The 18,920-nt window shown below is 36.5% G+C and overlaps 1 protein-coding gene across 2 annotated transcripts in view; it reads left to right on the top strand.

Moving 5' to 3' along the window:
* The first annotated feature begins 11,481 nt into the window (after positions 1-11,481).
* The window catches only part of EPB42 (erythrocyte membrane protein band 4.2), a 37,335-nt gene continuing 29,896 nt past the window's right edge, over positions 11,482-18,920 (top strand). The window contains exon 1 of one of the 2 annotated variants that reach the window (XM_074235226.1): positions 11,482-11,674. In XM_074235226.1, the coding sequence (XP_074091327.1) occupies positions 11,665-11,674 (10 nt within the window). In that variant the 5' untranslated portion in view covers positions 11,482-11,664. The remainder of the gene's footprint in view (positions 11,675-18,920) is intronic. The other variant, XM_074235225.1, reaches the window with a different exon arrangement.

Here is an 18,920-nt window from a genome sequence, read left to right as displayed (position 1 = left end):
ACCATATGGGAAACATTCTTTTTCAAAGGCACACAATGAAGAAACTGAGCCAGAACCTGTCTTGAACTGGGACCAAAGATTTTCTTTTCAGCCTGTTTCTGAATACCTTCACCTGAGACAGTTTAGGTTTACATTTCCTCTGAGTAGCTTGTGACCTCAGCCTAAAGAAGCTCTTCCTAATGGTAGATTATTGATTTAATGATCCATTAGACAACAATACCTAAAGTCAAATCTTAGAACAAAATTTGTCATAGTCTCAAAGGTTTTTACCCCAAATAGTAAACTCTAGCAGTTACAATTCAAGGTTAGATATAGTTGCTTTTTCTCATGGATTTAACAGGTCAAACATACATAAGAATTTTCCCTTAAAATTCATTGCTTGCTTTTATTTCTCCTTCTTGAGTTTTGATTTGCCCTGTTGTAAAGATAAAATTATTAAAAATCATTTCTGTATTATACAGAAACTTGCAGATATGCAACAAGTCAGTTATACTGTTTAAAAATTGCATCACAAATACACTCTAACTTTTAGGGGTCAATTATTAAAACATGAGTTCGAACAGTTTACTTTTTCATAAGTGGTAAAAAGCAGTTGGAAATATAACTTCCTCTTAACTTTATGCAAAGGTAAAAAAAATCCAGACAGTTACAAAACAAAGACTGATAAATAGCATTGCTGATTTAAAAACATTTCTCTACTGATTTTTCTTTTTTATTTCTTTTAGTATCTTTAAATAATAATAACAGCTAACAAATTCCAAATACATTTATCTTTACCTTTATCTCTAGGAATAATGTCAAATTATATCTCCAAATTGAAAACTTTTGATGATCTATGACTAGATGTTTCTAAAAAAATCCATTTTTTCTTCCAAGATTTTTAAACTCAGTTAACAATCTTATGAATTCCAAATTCATCTTGCTTTCAACGATGCAATTCTATTTCCCAATGTTCTAGTTTGTGAAAATATTTTTCTCTATTTGTCATCATAACTGTTAAAAACTTTACTTTTTCTAAGTGACCATATTGTTAATATATGACTTTCCACTTGAGAGATTTTTTTTCATTGGCATAATTCCCAGAATGGGGTGGGTTTTAAATTACATAGGAGTAGAACTGTATTGGGTAGCAATTTTTCTCTGTAAAAACAAAACAAAATCCTAAGAAAGAGGATTGAGTATAGAAAAATTCTCAGAATGGGATCCAAACTAGAGCAAGGAATGGAAAGATAGATTGTTCCCTTTTAAGATGGCAATTTCCTGGGCGGCTAGGTGGCGCAGTGGATAAAGCACTGGCCTTGGAGTCAGGAGTACTTGGGTTGAAATCCGGTCTCAGACACTTAATAATTACCTAGCTGTGTGGCCTTGGGCAAGCCACTTAACCCCAGTGCCTTGCAAAAACCTAAAAAAAAAAAAAAAAAAAAAAAAAAAGGATGGCAATTTCCGGGTCAATTTACCTGTTGGCATCAAGCCACTTTGGTCAAGAATGACTGATCTTTCCATCTTCCAGTTGTAGAGGGGTGGAAAGGAGGCAACAAGAAGAAAGCTAGGCACAGGGGGATTCTCAGAGAGGGGAGGTTTTTCAGAGGAAGAAGTTTTGTCTAATTGAAGGATGGTGTTTTTGATTTATTTATCTCTTCAAGGTTTATTTCTCCTGACTTTCTAAATTGAGTTGGAGCCAGGTGGTGTAAAAAGAGACTTCAAATTCTGTCCCACAAATTTTTCCTAGCTCAGTGGGGTTTAGCAAAGAGTGAGCTAGAGTAAGGACACAATCTGGATATTGGGAAATCAAGAATTGCCAGACTGGTGGGGCCGAGGTTGTGGGGGAGGTCTAATGTAGTTGAGGGATTTAGTTTCATTTTGGGTCAGGTTGATGGAGGAGGAGAATTCGAGAAGCAGAGTAGGAGTTGTAAAGGAAGGGGAGCTGCCTTAGTTCAAAAGTCACCTGGACATGAGATTTCATTCCACTCGTCTTGCTTCTGACTCAAATTGTTCAGGTCAGTGAGGGTGGCAGGGAGTTTTTGGAATTCTAGGTCCCTATAAAGAGGAATATTAGGAGAGGTGGGGATCCAGTTTGGTAAGTTTCAGTTTAGACAGAGAAAAAGAGGCGTCCCAGTTCCATCTCTTGTTTCGCAGTAGTTCCCCACCTAGCTAGGGTTTCAGAAAGGAACATCCTGGTTGTTCTGGCAAGGAGGAAGGAGGAGTGCCCAGGAAGGTAGCTTACTTCTCAGATTAGTCCTGTGTTCCAAAGTGGCTAGGGCTGGGCAGTCATCCTTAACTACTAGTGGTTTGGTAGGTCAGGTCCAGGTGAGAGTTGCAAGGGTTCCTTTTGGCAAGATCAGGGAGTTAGCCCAAGAGTGCTGCTATAGCTCACTGCTTTCTGGTTGCAAGCCTTCAGGATCCTTGCTACTCCTCTCCCCAGTTTCGGCACCAAATGAAAGGTCGAAAGGTGAGGTCAGAAAGCCTGAGGTATATACAAATGAAATGTAAAGTTGTTTATAAAAGGAAGGAACTGGGTCAGAATAGACTCCAGCAGTGGGTAATAGGGAATATGATATAGGAAGTAGGATGCTATGGTTTCCATAGGGATTGAGAGTCATTTGGGGACTCCATGGAGGATATGGATTGTTTGGGGTCTCCTTGGAGATTGAGACTTGTTTGTGGTTTCTATGGAGGTTAGGATTCATTTTCTCAGAGAAACAATATTCAACTTGGCTCCCTTGGGCAAGAGTGAAACCCAGGTCTAGACCCAACAGTGATACATGACTTTGGTATCTTCCATGTCCAATCAAACTCTAAATTCCACAGTGCCTACTTTAGCAATCTTCCTAGCCATTGGAACAAATTGTTCTCATCCACCCATTTCATCAGGGGAATTCTTCATATGCCTGGGGCAGACAACCCCCTAACTCATCAATATGTTTGACAACTGTCAATTATCCTCCACCTGGTTTAGGCTATCTGCTAAGACAATTTACTAGGGGTGATACTGCATATGCTACAGCTTCTTGGAGGCACAGGTGAGAATTGGGTGAAGGTGGACACCAAAAGTAAATGAGAAACCTGAAAAGAACTCAGCAAGTCCTCACATCAGAGGTGCTAGTCTTCCTGTAATACTCCATCTACCACAATAATCCAATAAACCTTTAACAAATTATACTGTGTCCCAGAAGCTGTACTAAGAGCTGTGGGATACAGTTAATTAAAAGACATTCCCTGTCCTCAGGGACCTTACAATCTTAAGAGGAAAACAACTCAGAAAAAGAGACAAGAAAGCTAGTGGGTGGAGTGGAAGGGTGGAAGAGGAAGAAGATACCAGGATTAACCAGTGCTAGGGAATTTGTTCTTTGAAGTTGAAATAGGGCAGGGTAGCAGATGTAAAATGGAGTTTTAGGTTGATTGATTGCTTGGTTGATTGAATCAAGATATTAAGCTAGCAATGATGATGTTATGGAATCAGATCTAGCCTAGGTCATTTATCTGAATGTTGGGTTTACTTTCATATCTGTCCCCTGTGTAAAAATGCTATCAACTTCACTGGCAAAGGCAGCAATCAGGTGTTACAGGGGCTTGATTCAATTGTCTTTATAGCAATCACTAGGAATTATGTGCCATAGATCAATAGAGAGATGATAGAGAGATCCCTCTCTCTCTCTCTCTCTCTCTCTCTATATATATATATATATATATATATATATATAATTTTATATTTATATATACACACATATATATAGTCATTCTATATCTATCTATACATCTATATTTGTGTTTGTGCATGTGTGTATATATATAGAGAGAGGGGAGGGGAAGTAGGGATGCAAATACTGTATAAGCCAATAAAGACAATCTCTGCTTTCAAAAACTATAATGATGGCTAGCATTTATGTAGAGTTTTAAGAAATACTAGAACTCTGTAAGGGACTGTTGTGTGTGGGAGTACCGCAAAGCTTCATCACCTGGTGTCCTCTAGCACCAGAGCTTTATTTACTGGTTGATTGAAGAGTGCCATGGGATTGGGAGTGGACCAGGGACTGGGGAGGATATTTAAGCAATTGTATTTGATTTAATAAATGGAGATCTAGGAGATCTTGGTGAACTGGGAGAACTTGTCTACCGTCCCTTCGCTGTTTGCCTGGGTAAAGATTAAGCGAGTCTGGAAAGGGACTCAACAGAATTCTATTAAAAACACTTTACATATATTATTATCTCATTTAATGCTCACAACAATGGTGGGAAGTAGCTGTTATTATTATCTCTCTTTTATCGGTGAGGAAACAGAGGCTGACTTGCCCAGAGTCACAGAGTTAATAAATTTATGAGGCTGGATTTGAATTCAAGCCTTCCTAAACTCAGCATCAGGGTCTTATTCATTCAAAGACTGCCAAATACATTGTAGTGGGCATGGAACGTGTGAGTCAAGAGGACTAACCAACTAAATATTGATGTTTGGTCCAAATTTTATTACAGACTGAAATGTTCTCAGATTTTCTATTAAATCTAACCAGCAGCTAGATCCAATTCTACCCACAGCATAGGATGTATGCAACTGCAATTATCACACCCAATCATTAAAAACATTTAGTGTCTAATTAAAATCATGAATTGTTAAGAGTTTTCAGAAATATTAGAAGTCATCTAGTCTCATATTAAAAATAGGGAACCTGAGACTCACAGAGATGAAATAACTTAGAAGCAGTAAGACACTGTGGTTCTGTGGAAAGAGTCCTGATTTCTGTCCCAGAAAACCTGGGTTCAAATATTGCCCCTATCACTTGCTACATGACATCAAACAAATCACCTCTCTTCTATGATTCTCATTTTAATAATCTGTAAAAAGGAATGCATCAATAAGAAAAAAATTCTCCAAATAACTATGAACTAGAGACATACAAGTAGACTCTGGGGGTCTACTTTATATCAAATTGGCAAAGATATATGCATACATATATTTATACATAAATATATATATGAATAAAATGATAAATGCTAGAGGGACTGTGGGAAAACAGTTGCATCAATGCTCTTTTGGTGTAGCTCCATTTGAGAAAGCAATATTGAGTCATTCTCCAAAAGTCATTAAACTGTGATTGCTCAAAATTGACTCAACAATAGCACTACTAGGTCTATAAGGTCTATAACCCAAAGAGATCAAAGAAAGAAAGAAAGAAAAAAGACCCATATGGACAAAAATATTTTAGCAAGTCTTTTTTGTAGTAATAAGAAATTAGAAACAAAAGGGATGGTCTTCACTAGAGAATAGCTGGGAAAATTATGGCATAAAAATTGTTTCATAAGAAATGATGAAATAATTTTAAAGAAGAAAGTGGGTCAAAGGAAAGTGAATAGAAAAACTTGGAAAACAAGTATACAGCAATAAAATTTTAAAGACAAGCAACTTGGATGAATGAAGTACTCTTATCAATGCAGTCACTAGCCATGATTCCAGAGGTCCAAAGATAATTAGACTGTCCAAGAAATGATAGACTTGAAATGCAGTAGGGAACATACAATTCATTTTGCATGATGATATATATATTTGTTACAAAGAGTTTTCTTTTTCTTTCTTCCTTTTCTCAATGGAAGGAGGAAAAGAAGGAGAGGAAGGAGAGGAAATAGATGTTTGTTCATTGAAAAATAATAAAATGAAATGGTTGGACTAGATGGCCTCTGACGCACCATTCAACTCTAAATCTGTGATTTTATGATTTGCCCAAGAACATGCTGCAAGTAAGTGCCAAAGTAAAGATCTCCAGAATATTATTTCTGCCATAAAGGAAAAGAATAAGCAATTATTAAGCTCTTACTATGTATCAGACACTGTTCTAATCACAAAGATGGTTCTTACACCTAGTACTGTTTTGAACACTATCAGGTTAAATGTGCTCAGCCCCTGCCCTCCAGGAGTTGACAACAACATTGGCAACAAAGACCTTCAAGATGTACATTAAATAAACATAGCTGTTAATCATTTTCATCATAATAAAACAAAGGGTTGAGGCAAGGAGAGGGAAGTAAATGGCAGGGGTGTGGTGGGAGTGCCACTCAGGCTAAATTATGAAAGGCAATATCCTTCATTAAGGAGTTGGGGGTGGCAGTGGGAGTGGGAAAGGGGGCTGGTTATTGGAAGCACCTTTCAATTACTGTGTTTTTTAATTACAATGTAATATTAGTCATATAAAATGATTTAATAAAACCCTGTGATTAGGCACATGTTAAACTGGGAACTTCTGGAAGTTTCCAAGGTTCAGTTGCAGTCACTCTTTGGTATAAAGTCTCCCTTCCAGAAAACCTCGATTAAAATGCAAATAAGAGATAAACGCATGAATCTATTGACATATTAACAAATTCTTTGCATATTAGATCTACTAGTTGTCATCTTAGAAAGTAGTATCAAAAAAAAAAGTAGTATCTTCCTAAGGGACAATCTATTGGCTAAGTAAAATTTGATTGGAGAGAGAAATAATTGCTATTTCTGAGTAGATTTGGGTGCAGACTGGGGAGGGGGTATTATAGGAAGCTAGGGGTCAGCTTGAAATTGGTGGGTTGTTGTCCTTCATTTTAGAAGAGAAATAAAATGACATTATTGCTAGAGTCAAATTACAACGTGGTCCAACTGTGACTGAATGCTCTACCACAGGTCGGGCACAAATAGTTCATGTAAACATTTTGGGTGAATTCTCCAATCTGGGCATTTTGTGATTGAGATTATAAGGTATACAAAGCAATAACGAGAGTTTAAACTGATAAGGCAGTGAGATCAAAAATGGAAGGTATAGAGTCAATAGATATTTGGAAAATGAAACAGACTTAGCAAATGATTGGATATGAATGTCTGAAGAAAGAAAACTCAGGTTTTTAAACCTGGTTGACTGAGAGGATAACAGTACTATCAATAGAAATAGGGTTCTAAAAGTCAAGTTTTGGAGGGTGAGTGATGAGTTATGAAGATATTCAATTGGGGGGGCAGCTAGGTGACACAATGGATAGAGCACCAGCTCTGGAGTCAGGAGGATCTGAGTTCAAATCCAATCTCAGACACTTAATAATTGTCTAGGTGTGTGACCTTGGGCAAGTCACTCAATCCCATTGTCTTAGAGAAATAATTTTTTTTAAAGATATGGAATTGGTCCCTTGGTCTCTAAAATATTTACACCAATCTACAATTCCATCTACAATTATGATCAATACTTCATTTTGGAGTTTTCTTAGCAAAGATACTGGAGTGGTTTGCCATTTCCTTCTCCAATTCATTTTAAAGAGGAGGAAACTGAGGCAAAGAAGGTTAAGTGATTTGCCCAGGGTCACATGGTAAGTGTCTAAGGCCAAATTTGAATTCAAGAAGATGAGTTTTACAGATTCTAAGCCCAACGTATCATCTCCATACCACCTAGCTCTTCTAACAATATAGTAGAGTTCTGATTTTTCCCATTGACTTTCCAGCATTTTTTCTTATTTTTGGTATTCTAGTGAGCATATGTTAATACCTTAAGACTGTCTGAAGGCTGTACCCACTAGGAACTCCCCAGCCCCTGTTGATTCAGATGTTGGTGCTGCCCAATTGGTGATGTTTTTTCTTTCTTTCTCCTCTATGCTTATAGTTACCTTAATTATCATACTGGTATTGTTGTTGCTATTTGTATGCTTATGCTGTGCTTTTAGAAAGTGTTCTATCCTGTGTATGTTATTATGATTTTGCTTCAGTGTCTTTAATAAATTCATTATCAATCATTTAAATTGGCGAGTGTGTTATTTTGTGGGTGCAAATCGAAACTGAAACTCCTTAATCAAAGAGATGCCTGAAATGAAATAACTCTAGAAAGATAGGTGGTGCCAGGTTGTGAGGGCCTTGAACATCAAACAGAGGAGTTTGAATTTTACTAGGGAACAAACAGAAGTTATTCAAGTCTTCGCAGCAGAAGAACAAAAAGAACAGATCCATAAGAAAGATGATTCTGGCAAAGGAGGAAAAAATAAAATGAAAGCAAGAAAACCATTAAGATGCTATTTCAATATTGTAGATAGATAATATAGCACTGCATTATTAGATGGCAGAGAGAAGAGTAGAAGGAAAGGACTCTGAGTGCAAGGAAAATATTACATTTCAGTAGGAAAGATAAAATAACAAACATTTAGTATACACCTACCACATGTCAGGCACTTCATTCTGGACAGTGGATGTACAAAGAATGAAACAGTTTCTACTTATAAAGAGCTAACATTTGGGAGGATTGGGATATTAATGCATTATTGGTGGAGCTGTGAATTGATCCAACCATTCTGGAGAGCAATATGGAACTCTGCCCAAAGAGCAATAACACTGAACATACCCTTTGACCCAGCAATACCAATATTAGGCCTACATCCAGAAGAAACAAAAAAATAGGAAAAGTCCCATATGTTCCAAAATATTCATAGCAACTCTTTTTGTAGTGGCAAATGAATTGGAAATTGAGGGAATGTTCATCAACTGGGGAATGACAGAACAAGTTATTCTACGTGAGTATTATAGAATACCATTGTTTTATAAGAAATCATGAATAATTATACTCTAGAGAAGGAATTGATGCTGAGTAAAAGGAGCAGAACCAAGAGAACATTGTACATATTAACAACAACATTGTGAGTTGATCAATCCCTGTGGATGCAACTCCTCTCAGCAGTTCAGAGAGGTAGGACAATTCTAGGAGAACAGCTATGGACAATGCTATCCCCATTCAGAGGAAGAAAAGCAAAACAAAATAAAACAAAACAAAAAACCCTACAGAATCTGAATGAACACTATATTCACTTTTTAAAAATTTCTCTTATTTATTTCTTTCCTATCTCACGGCTTTCTTTCTTTTTTCCCTTAACCCTAATTCCCTTACTGAAAATGACTAATCTGTAAACATGTTTAACACAAATGAGTATGTACAATATTCAACTGACTGTTCACTGCTGAGGGGAGGGAGTGGGAAGGGATGGTGGAAGGAAATTGTGTAACTTAAAAATATGTATATGCACATGGATAAATGTTGAAAAATTTTCACAACTTGTCTGGAAAAATAAAATCTCCATTGAAAAAATTTAAAAAAAGATTATCAAAAATAAAGAGCTTACATTCTAATGGAAAAGACAAGTACAAATAGAAATATATACAAAATAAACATAAAGCGAAAAAGCACAAATTTATACAAGGTAATTAACTTGGAATGGGAGAACACTAGAGTTGAAGGAGTCAGGAAGGATTCCTGTAGAACACGGTGCTTGAGCTTTGCCTTAAAGAGAGGGAAGTTTTTAGTCAGTCAACAAGTATTTAAGCACCTACTAGGTGTTATGCTAAGCACAGGGGATACAAGGCAGTATACAGCCACTGATCTCAAAATGAGAGTGAATTTTAGGCATTTGAGACAACCAATACAAAGGTAAAAAGATGGGAAATGGAGAGTCCGGTGTCTGGTATTCACTAAGACCAATTTTTCTTGATCAGAGTATGGAGAAGGGGGTATGATGTCCAAGGGGACTAAAAGGGTGAGTTGAGGTAAGGTTGTGATGAACTTCAATACTAAACCGAGAAATAACAGGAAGTGCTTGGGTTTGATTGAATAGGGAATTAGATGGTGCAGTGGAGAGAGTCAGAAAGATCTGAGTTAAAATCAGACTTTTACCTGCTGTGTGATCCTGGGCAAGTCTCAGCTTCTATTTTGACTTAGTTCCTCATCTATAAAATAGGGATACACTAGAGAAGGAAATGGCAAGGCACTTTGCCAGAAAAAGCCCCATGAACAAAAATTCACAGAGTCTCACAGAAAGTAAGATATGACTGAATAACTGAAAAACAAGAGAAAATATGAAGGCAGAAGTGGATAGAGCTCTGGGCTTGCATGATCCTGGGCAAGTCACTTAACCTCTGTTTGCTTCAATCCATTGAAGAAGAAAGTGGTAAACCACTCCAGAATTTTTGCCAGGAAAACCCCACAGACAAGATTAATATGCTACAGTTCTCAGGGTCAGGAAGAGATGGACACAATCGAATAACAAGAAACACAAAATGTAAGAAATTTTTAAAAAAGGATTTTAAAAAAAATTATTGATTGATTGCCATTTGAAAGGTGAGATATCCTAACCCAATCTGCTTTCTCTTTAGATTAGTTGAACAAAAAGAAACACTAAAGAGAATACATAACTCTCCAAATAATACCACCTCCTCATCCTTGAACTCATTTAGGGAAACTTTATGTCAGAGTCTCACACATGATGCTTCTCACTTCATTGAATCACAGACCTCACCTGGAAAATGTGAGAACTTCACCCTATTACAGCAATACTCAGAGTATTGTCATTAACTCTTCTTGCCAGCATACATCTCATAAAGCACAAGGAGGAAAAGTTTATAAGTCAAAGAAAACAAACAGATTTATTATTAGAGCTCATGAAAAACATTGATATCTAGCAATGAACAATACTTTCAGTGATCTAGATAGCCTCAGTCATTTACAGTAAGGTAATAGCTTCAGAGATTTTTCTCAATGTGTACCTATGTATATCTTTGCATTGTCTAAATGGCAAGAATCCCTAAAAGGCAGCAGCACCATTATCTGTCCTTCTGGGCTCTTCCCAGAAGGTGGCAACATTAGTCCTTTTCCTAGAGAAAACCCCAGTTACAATATGGCAGACAGTTTGCGTTCTGTCGATTTCATAATTTCAATGAAGTTTGGTTTCCCACTGCCCCATTCCATTTGGAAATTTTTCCCTTGTGCTATTTCCTTGCTGACCCTTCACCTTACATAACAGGGTACCAAAAAGTCAGACATAAACTTTTTCCCTCTCATCTTCTAGCCAGTCTCCATCACTCACACTGAGTTGGGACAAGGTAACTTCACATTCTAAGGTCATTTTTCCTCAACACCCTTGCAATGTGCTTCTCACCTTCTTCTGAACTTCCCACAGGCTTGAGGGGAAAAAATCCCAGTTTCTTCTTGTTTTTTTCCCTCTTCAAATTTAGAAGATTTTGGCACTCTATATATTGTACAAGAATAGTATTAGAAATTCCTTAATCTGCTTTTCACCACTACTATGGAAGAGAGGGAGAAGCTAACTCTCCTTGGACATTAATTCATACCCATGATAGTAGAAGGAGGGAAATTGAAGTTACTGATTCATTTATTTTTTTAATGACTTCTGTTTTCTTATCACTTTCAAACAGGTTTTGTCAGAAATGCATATGATCAGAGTTTTTCCCAATACTTGGAAATGGAAATGTTTGTAAATGCCTCTTTTGGGGGGCTTTTATCTCCACTGTATTTATGTGAGAACTGTAAAGGGCAGTTGCATAGGTAGGTTGAGTGATGTTTGTCTATTCTAAGACCATGAAAATTTTTAGTTCTTTTCCCTAGCCTGCTGAGAACACACCCATCCCACACAGCATGGGGTACAAAGATAAAAGAAAAATGGAACATTTTCAAACAACCTGGTCACTAAGATAAGCAAGGGGAGGCAACAGAAGAGATGGAGTCTACCCAGGGCCCCAAATAGGAAAGTGGTAACAACTTTGACATTAGTAGGTCCTAAAAGTACACATACTACCCTTTCAACTATCACCCTTCAAAGTAGAAGCAAAGAAACAAAAGTCTGAGAACCAGTGAGTTTCCTCTTACACTTGGGTAGAAACTAGGAATTGAAGACATGGGACAAGGTAAGTTGGATGTGAGACCTATGTTGTCCTTCCATATATGAGGAGTACCATTAGCAGTAAAGACATTGGTTGTAGTGAATGTATGTCTTTATCTTTCCTCGAAGTGTAAGGGAGAAAGGGATGAGGAATAAAGAAAGGAACAGCAATAGAGGGCTATCTTGTAAACTGTCCAGAGAGTAACCCAGCAATCATATTTACTTGAACTATTTGATGGAAGCATTTGACCATGGGACTAATACTTAAAAGAAAAAATATATAAATAGCATTGAATAAATTCAGAATTATCTTGATTTATTATGCTATTTCTGGTTGTTTTTCAATTTTTAATGTGATTGGTTGTATTAATCATTTTCCTAGTTTTAAACTATATTTGAATCCCTGGAATAAATCTAATTTCACCAGAGTGAATATTTTTTTTTTTTTGGAGATACTGCTATAGTCTTTTTGCTATGAGTTTTTTAAATGTTAAAATTGATATTCATTATACTCTCTCTTTGTTTTATGTTTATTTGACTTGGATAATAAAATTTTACTTATTTCAGTTTTAAAAGGGTACTTGGTAGAACATTTTCTATCTCAAATTTTTAGAAAAAGTATAAATTATAAAGGTATTAATTGTTGTTTAAATATATGGTATTATTTGCCTATAGTTCTGTCTGGGTCAGAGACTTTTCTTTGGTACTTCCTTTATAGCTACTTCAATTTCCTTTTTTGAAATTGGACTATTTAAGACACTCAGCAATTTCTGAACATAAAGGTACATATTAGTATTTTGATTTCACATTTATAAAGAAAAAAAAACAGTTTCTTACTAACAGTAGTAGTCTGTTGATAGGGTGAGCTCATTGAGAATAGGAATTGTCTTTTATCTTTCTTTGTTAGGGTTAGGTCATTTCAGACACATCATGGATTTTTTTTTAGCAAAAAATACCAGAGTGGTTTGTCACTAAAGGAATAGCCCAGAATCAAACAGCTAATAAGTATTTGAAGCTCAATTTGGACTCATGAAAACGAATGTTCCTGACTCCAGAATAGGGATTTTTTTTAATCTGCCAGGGTATTATCACAGTGCCTGTACCTAATAGGACCTTAATAATGGACTGCCCATTTAATTTAAAACTTTGTGCCAAAGTGAAAACCCAATTATAGTAGAGAGAAGACCCCTGCCAGGGCCAAAAATAGGGAGAAGCAATGTAGAAACCTGCCTGGTGTGTAATGAAGAATGTTTGGGTTTTTTTTTAAATTGAGGCATTGAAGTGAGGACTGGGGCATCTGGAGCTGTAATTTCATTGATATAAGGAAATCCTAATGCAGGAAATCCCTCTACCTATATAACTCTATAACTATCCTATAACCGGTATTGTTGCTGTTCAGTTGTGTCATTCTTCAGGTCTTCATTTGGGTTTTCATGGCAAAGATACTGGAGTAGTTTGCTATGTCCTTGTACAGCCTATTTTATATTTGAGAAAACTGAGGTAAACAGAATAAAATAACTTGCCCAGGGTCACACAGCTAGCAATTCAATTTAATTAGCAATTACCAAATACCTGTTGATTGACTAATGACTATAAATACACAATGATCTGCTGGCTTTTAAACTTCTTAGTCGTCATTATGAGTATGTCCATCACAGAATCGCCAAAGGTAGTGAATCCTATCTAACTACCCAAAAAGTCAATTCTCCATCTCCTTCCTATCCTCATTAGTCTGGCATCTTATATAAGAAGGGGGTAAGGGAATAAGCCTTAATCATACATCTACTATGTTAAGCATTTTACAAATTTCTCATTAGATAATGGTAACAAAAAATTCCTTATTTTAAGCCATTGCTGACTCATACTCATTTGTCAAGATTTTCAGACCTCTGGTTTACTCTCTGTCATGATTCCACAAAAACAACACTGCCCAATCTTGCATTTGTATAATTTGTTTTTTCTACTTAAGTCAATTATCTGGTACTTTTTATCTCCATTTTCATCTTGTTTCTATCTGCCCAGTTCTCCAATTTGCCAAGGTAATGTTTGAATTTAAATGTAGTTCTCCAAGACAATAGTCACTCTGCCCATTTTGGTGTCACCAGCAAATTTATGGGCTTCTTTCATTAGCTATATATTAAAAAAGTGAGAGAGAAGAAAAAGAAAGAAAATGATAGATAAAATTAAATATTTCACTTTTGTTAATCTCTAAACCCCATCACCTTTTTGTCTTTCTTCTGACTTAAATGTAAAGGATAGCAAGAATTGGAAAAAAATAGCAGTTTAAATTAGGAGGGCTCTTCAAAATTTTAAGTTTTTTTTTTCAACTAACAAGCATTCATTTTTTTCTCTCCACCTCCATAGCTCCATAAAAACAATAAGAACATCTTTGTGTTGCAAGGGTTGTTCACCTACATGTAGCATGGGAGTGTCATTGTGTGGCTTAAAGGGAGGCAGAATAGTTTTCAGTTTTAATCTAATTTCTGATTTTTTTGTTTCATTATCAGGGAGGAAAGCGAACCAACCTCAAACCTTATTTTCAAGACTTGACTCCTTTCCCACTAAATATCAGTTCCATATACAAAGAGAAGAAGCAAAAAATTCATTTATCTAAATGGGTCATAAAATAGAAATATAGGAGACATTACTGAATAAAAGAACCTTTCCTTTGGAAGTGAAGTGAGGTGACTTAGTTCAATCAAGTTCAAAGTTCACCAAAACTTTGGAAGTTATCCCGAGTTTCTAGTGTAACAAGCTGGGGACAGAGACAAAGGAAACTGCCAGTTTCCTTCATGTTGTCTTCTTCCCACCTTCTTGTTCACCCTTCAGCAACCTGAAGAGATATTGGCATTTTCTATCTTCTCTCTTGAAGCTGTAAGCTAAAAAAGCCCAAAACAACTGCAGCATCTAAAGCTTGAAGAGACTGAAAGCTTAAAGAGATCTTAAGCTCTCTTCTCTCATATTCTCCATCTCTGCCTCTTCATTCAGACACAGGGTATTGATCTCCACCAAAAAGGAGAGAATCCCATAAAAAGTACCAGATAATTGACTTAAGTAGAAAAAAACAAATTATACAAATGAAATGTTTCCTTGGATATAATTACTTGATTCTGCATCAATTCTTGCAAATATTCCCAAGTTTCTCCCTGAGAATCATCCCTTTCATCATTTCTTATGGCACAATGATATTCCATTTCATTCACATACTATAATTTGTTCATCCATTTCTTAGTTGATGAATATCCTTTTAGTTTTAGTTCATCTCTGCTGCTACAAAAACAGCTGCTATAAATATTTTTGTACACATGGGTCCCTTTCCTCTTTCATTGATTTCTTTGGGGTATAGATAAATAAATAATTTAAATTAAAAACATAAAATAAATAGAAATAAAGATTTAAGTGAAGAAAGAAAACAAATACCTGTAAAAAATATGCATAGTCAAGCAAAACAAATTTCCAAATGAACCTTTGAATTTTTTTGTAGGTTTTTGCAAGGCAAATGGGGTTAAGTGGCTTGCCCAAGGCCACACAGCTAGGTAATTATTAAGTGTCTGAGACCGGATTTGAACCCAGGTCCTCCTGACTCCAGGGCTGGTGCTTTATCCACTGCACCACCTAGCCACCCTCCTCTGAATTTACTTTAAAGAAATCATCAAGGTTGTACTACCTCTCCAAAGCAGGTCAGGCAAAATTCATGTTTCCAGGTCATTAGTGTTGTGATTGAAACCAGAGTAAACTGAGACACAAAGTTCTGAGCATCTATTAGCAAAGTGTGAATTTACCAATAATAGGATTTCAGCTTACCAGCAAAGCTAAGGTCTCAAATAAAGGAGAGAGTAATCTTTTATAGTTTTGGAGAGCACAGAAAATAAAAAGGTTTAGTATCTTTGATGGAAGAAATATGGTTGGATGGAAATTGGAAATGAGAACTAGGAATAACCCTCTTCTTCCTATGACTAAGAAATGTTCATTGTTTGAGTCCAACTGCATCTCCAAGGATCTCTAGAGATGTGGCTTCTTTGGATAATGAGCCAGACATCTTTGAAGGATTGCTTAATGATATAAATATATTAGACCAGACTCTCTGGTGTCTACTTGCCTCCTTCAAGAATTTCCTTAACATAAGAACTATGATTAACAGGAGGACTGGATTTCTAAACATAACTCATTACAGGTCAGCTAATTTCTGAGCTAAGTTCATTCAAAGAATCATGACTTAGTTACAGGACAAAATCAATTAACTGTAAATAGGATCAATTTTAAAAAGTCAAAGAATTAATCTGACAGCAAAAAGTGAAGGCCTAAATAAATGCCTTCTCATCAAAAAGTTTAATTGCTTCAACTAACTCTTCCCTATCTGAAAAAAAATAATAAATACAACCACAAACTTTCTAATATCAACTTATCTCCTGTTTACCTCTACCTTGAATTCACTGAGTTCTTTCCTCTTCTTTATCTCTGCATCTTCACCCCTAATGATCTCATCCACAAAATGAAAGCATTTAGAAATGGAATAAACCTTGGAGGTCATCTTGTCCAGGTCTATCAATTTACAGCTCTCTGATCACAGGTCCAGAGAAAGATCAGAGAGGTCACCTGGCCCAATCTCTTCATTTTATAGATGAGAAAGATGAGGCTTGGGTAAATTGACTTCCCACAGGGATTAAACAACAGAGATTGCTCTTTCCATTGTATTGTCTTGAGTCATAATCATCATCATCACCATCACCATCACCATCATCATCATCATCATCAGTTCTTCCTTATCCAATTCAATTCACTAAGCTTTTATTAAACACTCTACTATGTCCTGTGATAAACCCAGGGGATATAAAAAGTAGCAAAAGATAGTTCTTGCCCTCAAAGAGCTTACATTTCAATGAGGGAGATGACAGACTGTAAAAGATAAATAAATACAAAGGAGATGAAAGGGCATCTTGGAGTGTATGGTGCCACAAGCCAGGGGGAACCAGGAGAGGGTCCTTGAGAAGGTGGTGCTTGAACTGAATCTTAAGGGAAACCAGGGATTCTAGGAGTCAGAGGATGGAAGTGAGCACTCAGGACAGGCTTCAGCTGGTGCAGTGTTGTGTTCTAGGAAAAACAAGCAAGTTTTGGATAATAGAATACGTGAAGGTAGTAGTCAGGAAGAATTCAGTCTGTGAAGAATTTTTTTTTAGTTTTTGCAAGGCAATGGGGTTAAATGGCTTGCCCAAGGCCACACAGCTAGGTAACTATTAAATGCCTGAGGCCAGATTTGAACTCAGGTACTCCTGACTCTAAGGCCAGTGCTCTATCCACTGAGCCACCTAGCTGCCCCCTGTGAAAAATTTTAAATGCCAAATAAAGGATTTTATATTTGATCGTGGAAGTAATAGGGAGTCAGTGAAGTTTGTCAGGAAGGAGGGAGGAGAGAGAGAGAGACAGAGAGAGACAGAGACAGAGAGAGATAGAGAGACAGAGAGAGAGAGACAGAGAGTCGAAGACGAAGAAGAAGAAGAAGAAGAAGAAGAAGAAGAAGAAGAAGAAGAAAAGAAACATTTTTAAAAGAAATAAATTATTAAATGCCTATTTTGTGCAGGCACTGTGCTAAGTGCTAAATATACAAATAGAGGCAAAAGACAGTTTGTGGCCTCAAGGAGTCTAATGAGGGAGACAACTTGCAAACAAACATATACAAAGCAAGCTGAATACAGGATTGGTAGCAAATAATGAGCAGAGGGAGGACAATGGAATTAAGAAGTGTTGAGGAAGGCTTCTTGTAGGAGGCAGGATTTTAGCTGGAGCTAAAAGGAAACCAGTAGTCAGGGTGGAGGAGGGAGAGCATTCCAGTCATGGAGGACAGTCAGGGAGAATATCCCCTCCATATCCAATCAGTTCCCAAGTATAATTGAGTACCCACCAAAATATTTCTCTCTTCTTTTCTCTCCTACCCCACCACCATCCTAGTTCAGCAAATGAACTTCTCTGGACTATTACAATAGAATTGATCCCCTTGCCTTTAGCCTATCTTCTCTCCAATCTATGCAGCACCACTATTAAAATAACCTCCCAAGTGTATAAATCTGATCATATTACTTTCCTAGAAAATTTCCTCAGAGTTCACAGTGTCCAGTGAATATCACACAAATTTTTTAGCTTGACTTCAAAGCTCTCCATAATCTGGCACCAAGGGCCCTTTCCAGCTTTGTTTCATGCTAGTTTTCTTGGGGTTTTGTTGTTTTTGGTTTTTTTTTCCATGAGAAATGTCCTTTATTAAAGAAATCAGAACATGATCACCAGGGACAGTCATTATGAGGAGGGGAGGTTCGGGACTCGAACTTGGATTTGAGGGGAGTCATGTTAGTCTTCTCAAAAGGCATCTAAGTGGTAAAGTAGGTAGAGCACTTAGCCTAAAGTCAAGAACTCAGTGCAAATCTAGCCTCAGACACTTACTAGCTATAGAACCCTGGAAAAGTCATTTAATGTCTGTCTGTTCCTCAACTTTAAAATAGAGAACCTAATAGCACCTATCTTATAAAGTTGTCGTGAAGATCAAATAAAATAATATTTATGAAGTATTTAACCCAGAGTCTAGTACATTGTAGGTACTTAATAAAATTTTTCTCTCTTTATGCACTCTTCTCATTTTGGTCAAACTATTTTATTCTCATCCTGCCCTCTTTGTCCTCATGTCATTGTTATACTGTCTCAATGTTTAGAATGAACTTTCTTTTCCATCTTTTGAAATATTTTATCTTCTTTCATCTCCTCCAAGGAGCCTTCCCTGATTCTCCTGGTTAGAAATGATCTCTTCCCTGCTCAGTTGTCTTCTACCACTTACTCTGCTTAAACCTCTTCTATTTACTCAAACATGTTCTAACTTACTTTATAGCTACCTGAGTAGAGTATCAAACCCTCTCTGCAACACTGTAAATTTCTTGGAAAGCAAAGTCCCTGATGCATTTTTTTTTCTAAAATTTTAAATTTTATTGTTAATTTTACTTTTTACAAAACCTTTATCCCCAATATATCTCCCTCCTCTCATCTCCCCAAGGAATCATCTCTTGCAACAAAGAATAAAAAAAGAAAAACAAAAAATTCCAAGAAAACAAATCAACTTATCAGCTGAATATGACTGTATATGTAGTAAGGTAGACCATAGTCTCCCACCTTTACATAGAAGGAAGAAATCACATTTTCTCTTGGGTCAAGGTTGGTCCTTATTAGCCAGTATAGGGATTTTTTTTCATACTTTTCTTACTATTTCTTATCCATTTATTTCTTATGGTTTC

This window comes from Macrotis lagotis, chromosome 4 (assembly GCF_037893015.1).
Source record: "Macrotis lagotis isolate mMagLag1 chromosome 4, bilby.v1.9.chrom.fasta, whole genome shotgun sequence".
NCBI classification, from domain to species: Eukaryota; Metazoa; Chordata; class Mammalia; order Peramelemorphia; family Peramelidae; genus Macrotis; species Macrotis lagotis.
The sequence above is the reverse complement of the archived record's forward strand: the minus strand, read 5'-3'. Positions and strand labels throughout refer to the sequence as shown.